The 6551-nt window shown below is 50.1% G+C and overlaps 1 protein-coding gene across 4 annotated transcripts; it reads left to right on the top strand.

Annotated features, from left to right (window-relative positions):
* The first annotated feature begins 3542 nt into the window (after window positions 1–3542).
* SIGMAR1 (sigma non-opioid intracellular receptor 1) lies at window positions 3543–6243 on the top strand. 4 transcript variants are annotated; one of them, XM_082470333.1, is made up of 4 exons: window positions 3543–3829; window positions 3967–4167; window positions 4301–4393; window positions 5317–6243. In XM_082470333.1, exons 1-4 carry the CDS (start codon window positions 3679–3681, stop codon window positions 5568–5570), a joined length of 699 nt encoding a protein of 232 aa, XP_082326459.1. In that variant the 5' UTR covers window positions 3543–3678; the 3' UTR covers window positions 5571–6243. The 4 variants fall into 4 exon arrangements, with proteins under 4 accessions (XP_082326459.1, XP_082326458.1, XP_082326457.1 ...); XM_082470332.1 differs by having other exon boundaries at window positions 4301–4419; window positions 5187–5398; XM_082470330.1 differs by having other exon boundaries at window positions 3547–3829; window positions 5187–6243.
* The last annotated feature ends 308 nt before the right edge of the window (window positions 6244–6551 follow it).

Below are 6551 nucleotides of genomic sequence, written 5' to 3'. Positions count from 1 at the left end.
CTTATCTTTGACAAAGGAGGCAAGAATATACAATGGAGAAAAGACAGCCTCTTCAATAAGTGGAGCTGGGAAAACTGGACAGCTACACGTAAAATAATGAAATTAGAACACTCCCTAACACCATACACAAAAATAAACTCAGAATGGATTAAAGACCTAAATGTAAGGCCAGACACTATAAAACTCTTAGAGGAAAACATAGGCAGAACACTCTTTGACATAAATCACAGCAAGATCTTTTTTGACCCACCTCCTAGAGAAATGGAAATAAAATCAAAAATAAACAAATGGGACCTAATGAAACTTCAAAGCTTTTGCACAGCAAAGGAAACCATAAACAAGACGAAAAGACAGCCCTCAGAATGGGAGAAAATATTTGCAAACAAAGCAACTGACAAAGGATTAATCTCCAAAATATACAAGCAGCTCATGCAGCTCAATATCAAAAAAACAAGCAACCCAATCCAAAAATGGGCAGAAGACCTAAATAGACATTTCTCCAAGGAAGACATATAGATTGCCAACAAACACATGAAAAGATGCTCAACATCACTGATCATTAGAGAAATGCAAATCAAAACCACAATGAGGTATCTCCTCACACCAGTCAGAACGGCCACCATCAAAAAATCTACAAACAATAAACGCTGGAGAGGGTGTGGAGAAAAGGGAACCCTCCTGCACTGCTGGTGGGAATGTAAATTAATACAGCCACTATGGAGAACAGGATGGAGGTTCCTTAAAAAACTAAAAATAGAACTACCACATGACCCAGCAATCCCACTACTGGGCATATACCCTGAGAAAACCATAATTCAAAAAGATACATGTACCACTATGTTCATTGCAGCGCACTATTTACAATTGCCAGGACATGGAAGCAATCTAAATGTCCATTGACAGATGAATGGATAAAGAAGATGTGGCGCACATATACAATGGAATATTACTGAGCTATAAAAAGAAACGAAACTGAGTTATTTTTAGTGAGGTGGATGGACCTTGAGTCTGTCATACAGAGTGTAAGTCAGAAAGAGAAAAACAAATACCGTATGCTAACACATATATATGGAATCTAAAAAAAAAAAAAGGGTTCTGAAGAGTCTAGAGGCAGGACAAGAATAAAGACGCAGATGTAGAGAACGGACTTGAGGACACAGGGCGGGACGGGGAAGCTGGGATGAAGTGAGAGAGTGGCATGGACATACATACACTACCAAATGTAAAATGGATGGCTAGTGGGAAGCTGCTGCATAGCACAGGGAGATCAGCTCAATGTTTTGTGACGACCCAGAAGGGTGGGATAGGGAGGATGGGAGGGAGGCTCAAGAGGGAGGGGATATGGGGATATATGTATACTTATAGCTGATTCACTTTGTTGTGCAACAGAAACTAACACAACATTGTAAAGCAATTATACTCTAATAAAGATATTTTAAAAAAAAGAAAAATAGGGCTTCCCTGGTGGCACAGTGGTTGAGAATCCGCCTGCCAATGCAGGGGACACGGGTTCGAGCCCTGGTCTGGGAAGGTCTCACATGCCGCCGAGCAACTAAGCCCGTGCACCACAACTACTGAGCCTGTGCTCTAGAGCCCGTGAGTCACAACTACTGAGCCCATGTGCCGCAACTACTGAAGCCCACGTGCCTAGAGCTCATGCTCTGCAACGAGAAAAGCCACTGCAATGAGAAGCCTGCACACTGCAACAAAGAGTAGCCCCCGCTCACCACAACTAGAGAAAGCCCACGTGCAGCAATGAAGACCCAACACAGCCAAAAATAAATAAATAAATTAAATAAATTAAAAAAAAAAAAGAAAAATACAAAACAGTACAAAATAAATAAATAAAACAAAACAAAAATAAAACAGTGTGTGCTGGAGAAGATTTCTGAAAGACCAGGTAGGGGAGCTGCAAACCTAGACAGTCCCAGAGGACTCTGTCTGAAACAAGGGGGCAGAGACCAGATTTGCTAGTCCCTGCTACGCAGGGTTCTTAAAAAATGGTCAACTCAGGAGTGTCACAGAAGCCAGAGCCAATACAAAAACATGTTCCCTCAATCCTGCATTTTCCTCTAAATAATCCCTTTTTTATCATTCCCTTCTTGGTCAAATTTCTCAAAAATTAGTTCATCTTCCCAGCCTCTACTCTTACCCGCACAGTACACTATAACATGTCTTTTGCCCTGTAGTAGTCAGGGTAAATAATCTTAGCTGCTGTAACAAACAACCTCCAAACTCAGTGGCTTAGTACCATAGTCCATTGTGGGAGAGAGGGAGAGCTCTGTCCCATGCAGCATTCGGAATTCTCCACTACTTAATTGTATGTAACTATATTAGATAAGACAAGAAAGAAAGTGTCAAGAATTTCACAAAAGATTTTAGGAGCCAGCCCTGGAAATGGCATATGTCATTTCTGCCTTTACTTCATTGGCCAGAACACAATCACATGGCCTCACCTAACTACAAAGTAGACTGGCTGCCCAAGAGCAAAAGGAATGGATTTGTGAATGTATAGCATAATCTCTGCTACATGCCCATACTGAGAAACCCAATGACCATTTCCAGTCATTTCATAGGACCACTCAATTATATTTGACTGTGTTGACCATTCCATCACTCTCATGTGTGAGACTACACTCTTCCAGTTCTCTTCTGCTTTATGTTTTATTGATATAACTAACACATATGACACCACATGCCAGACACTAATTGCTTTGTAAATATTAACTCATTTAGTCTTCATCACAATGAAGGTATGTACTTTTATTCATCCCATTTTACAGATGAGAAAACTGAGTCACAAAGAGTTTAAGTAACTTGCCCAAGATCACACAACCAGTAGGTGGCAGGAGCCAGGCTTTTAACACAGTCAGTCCTGTCCAGAGTCTTTCTTATCACTGCACTATGCTGCCTCTTTTTTCTTCTGTTTCTTTTCTGCTTCTTTTCCTTTTTCACTCCCCCCGATCCCCGCCGCCACCGATAACCTTCAGTTGGCTTACAAGGCCCTCCTCTCATATTTTGTACTTCAGAATAAAGAATGAATTGTTGGCCCCCAGAAGACCCGACGCTGTGTCTCTCCTCGGTGCCTTTGCTCTTGGAGTAGGTCTCACTGGCTCACTGGAATGCCCTTCCCATCGCTCTTAAAGACACTGCTCAGGTGTCACCGCCTCCAAAAGCCGTCCATAACGTTCCCAAGTAGAAGAGCCTCCTTCCCACCTTCTGTGCTAGCAAAGGCGGGCCTTAACCATCACAAGTCCTGAAGGCTCTGCTTCTGGGCTCGCCTGCTTCACCAGTCAGTGAGCCCAGGCGGGCCAGTCCATTCTGGGTCTCACCGCCATCCCCGCAACCCCAAGTAGAACCGCGCTAGGCGAGAGCATGCCTAGAGACAAACCCCAACGCCTGCAGCTAGGAGGGCTTGGCCCCGCCCCCTTGCCTGACGCGCGCAGCGCCGCCCCGCCCTTCGGCGCACCCGGCTCCCCGCTCCCCGAGAGATAATGGTTCGACCCGAGAGGCGGTGCCCCGGTGCCCTGGCAGTTCCGATTGGCCAGGGCGAGCCGTACCACGGCGGTGGCGGGGGAACGGGTCGTGGACGGCGCGCCAGAGACACGGAGGCAGTGAGGGTCACAGCCTCAGGCCCCAGCTCTCTCTGCGCTGCGCTGGGCCAGTCCGCCCGCTGCGATGCAGTGGGCCGTGGGCCGGCGGTGGGCGTGGGCCGCCCTGCTCCTGGCGGCCGCCGCTGTGCTGGCCCAGGTGGTCTGGCTCTGGCTGGGCACTCAGAGCTTCGTCTTCCAGCATGAAGAGATCGCGCAGCTGGCTCGGCAGTACGCCGGTGAGGCGGCGGGTGAGCGGGCGGGTGGAAGGCAGGGGGCTGGGGAGGGCCGGGCGTAGCTGGAGGTTCTGGGGGCACCGTTCCCCGGTTCGTGACCGATGCTGGCCCTGATTTGGTTGTTCCTCTGCCCCCGCCAGGGCTGGACCACGAGCTGGCCTTCTCTCGGCTGATCGTGGAGCTGCGGCGCCTGCACCCAGGCCACGTGCTGCCCGACGAGGAGCTGCAGTGGGTGTTTGTGAACGCGGGAGGTTGGATGGGCGCCATGTGCCTTCTGCACGCCTCCCTGTCCGAGTACGTGCTGCTCTTCGGCACCGCCCTGGGCTCTAGCGGCCACTCGGGTCAGTGCTGGCGGCGGGCCGGACTGGGAGGCTGGGGCTGTACAAGGGCCCATGCCCTCCTTCCTGATGTTCGGCCAGGCCATCGAGTGGTGCGGATACCCTGATATTCAGTGTCCGTTTGATTGTCCCTCAGGGCGCTATTGGGCTGAGATCTCGGATACCATCATCTCTGGCACCTTCCACCAGTGGAGAGAGGGCACCACCAAAAGTGAGGTCTTCTACCCAGGTGGGTAAGGTGGCTCTGTTAGAGAGGTGGATCTCTTCATTCTTGGGTGCCTATAGTTGGGGGAAGGAGGCATGGCATGGAAAAGGGGTGCATTGAGGGGCCCTCCTCCTAGTTTCATTGCCCTCTAGTTAAGCCACAGGTGGTTGCTTGAGGCAGGGTTCAGGGTCTCCGTTGCCTTCCTCTGTCAAATGGAAACAAAACATAACAGCTTCCTGTTAACCACGTCTGATTTTAATCATCCAGTATTCCAGCAGTTGTTGGGGAGACAGTTGGGTAATCAGAAATGCTCTCATGCCCCCAAAGACAAGGCAGATAGTTGTCTTCCCTCTTGTGTATAATGAAACATTTGGATTTCTAAGTAAGTTTGAGGTTGAATGTTACAAGCATGGCAGGCACTGTAACTGAACAGCTACATTTCTCAGAAAGCCTAGCAAGTCTTATATTCACCTCTCTCTATCTAACAGGCCCAGCCCAAGTTTAGCTAAACTTCTGCTTGTCATGAGTGAGGCTTGGGAATGCAGACTTCCATGACTCCCAAACAATGGTGCAGGGCCAGGTGAGGCTTCCCCCAAGAGAGGACATGAGCCAGGTGATGCCACAGAGGAAAGTTTTAAGAGTGGCCACCTTAGCCTCTTACCCTTGCAGATGGGCAGCCAGGCCAGTGAGGTAAGGCTTTTTCTTTCCTGAAGCTCCCTCTCCATTCCCTACCCCTAGACAGCCCGCAGGCCAGGGAGGTGGTGGCAATGGGAGGGCAGGGCCAGGCTCTTCATGTGGATGCTCTCTGTCCCCCCAGGGGAGACAGTGGTGCACGGGCCTGGTGAGGCAACGGCTGTGGAGTGGGGGCCAAACACATGGATGGTGGAGTACGGCCGGGGTGTCATCCCATCTACCCTGGCCTTCGCGCTGGCTGACACAATCTTCAGCACCCAGGACTTCCTCACCCTCTTCTATACTCTTCAAGCCTATGCCCGGGGCCTCCGGCTTGAACTCACCACCTACCTCTTTGGCCAGGATGCCTGACCAGCCAGGCCTGAAGGAGGACCTGTGGATGGACAGGAGCGGGCAGGCCTGCACACATCCACCTGCTGGAGCCCACGTGAAAAGACATGGACATACTCACAACATGCAGATACTGAGTTCCTGGTGTATGAGCAGGGACACACATGCATACAACTAAACATAGTCATGGGAACACATGGGACACACATTCAGATACTGAATCCTGTGTGTACGGCAGCATTACGCATTCACACCCATGCAGAGAGGGAGCCCCACGTATATACCAAAGGGGCCAGTCATGTTCGAACACATATCCCACAAGCTCGACTCACTAACTCAGGCCTTTCCAGAGCTTCTCTGCCCCTAGTCAGGGCTCTGGAGTTAAGGATGGGGGTGGCTATTACAAACTGCCTGGGTCTGACCCTTCAACCCAGCAGCCATTGGGAGGGAGCCTGTGGAGGCTCCCTTCACCTGCAGCTATGATGCCCTTCCCCTTCATCTCCTTGTCCTCACCATATGCCTTACCCCATTCTGTTCCCCTGCTATGCAAGTACCCTCATGGCCTGTCCCCACCCTCGCAACCAAGTTAGCTGGAGAACCAGAAGACTGTGGCACATGCTGAGGTCATACCTCCCTCCAGGGTATGATGGGGAGGCTGGCCTCAGCTGAGGGCCCACTGCTGGGGTGAGGACCTAGACAGGTGGGCCCAGGTCCAAGGGGTTGCCGCTGGCCTAGAGAAAGCCTTTTCTGCACGCACACACACAGACACTTTTCACAGCTTCCAGACTCTGCCTTTGCTGCATTCTCTGTCCATCTGTCTGTGTCTGTCAATAAAGACCTGTCGAACAGTTTCATTTCTTTTCGTGTCTGAGCAGCAGGAGAACCTCTAACTCCTGGGGGCCTCAGGAAGGCCTCTCCCTTGCTGTGTGATTCAGTTTATGACAGCAGCTTTTTACTATATACTTTAGTGTTCCCAGGAATCACCTAGTAGGCTCGTTGACTCTACAGATTATTGTGCCCAGTCCCCAGAGATCAGTTCTGGGTTGAGGCCTTGAGATCAGCATGGCTAATAAGATTCTCTCCACCAGGTTTGAATGCCACAATTTAAGAAATTCAGGGCTGGGTGAGGTGGTGTGTGTCCTGCTCTTGGTCTCGCCTC

Source organism: Balaenoptera physalus (assembly GCF_965194825.1).
Source record: "Balaenoptera physalus genome assembly, chromosome: 7".
NCBI lineage: Eukaryota > Metazoa > Chordata > Mammalia > Artiodactyla > Balaenopteridae > Balaenoptera > Balaenoptera physalus.
This window is presented reverse-complemented; position numbering and strand designations above follow the sequence as displayed.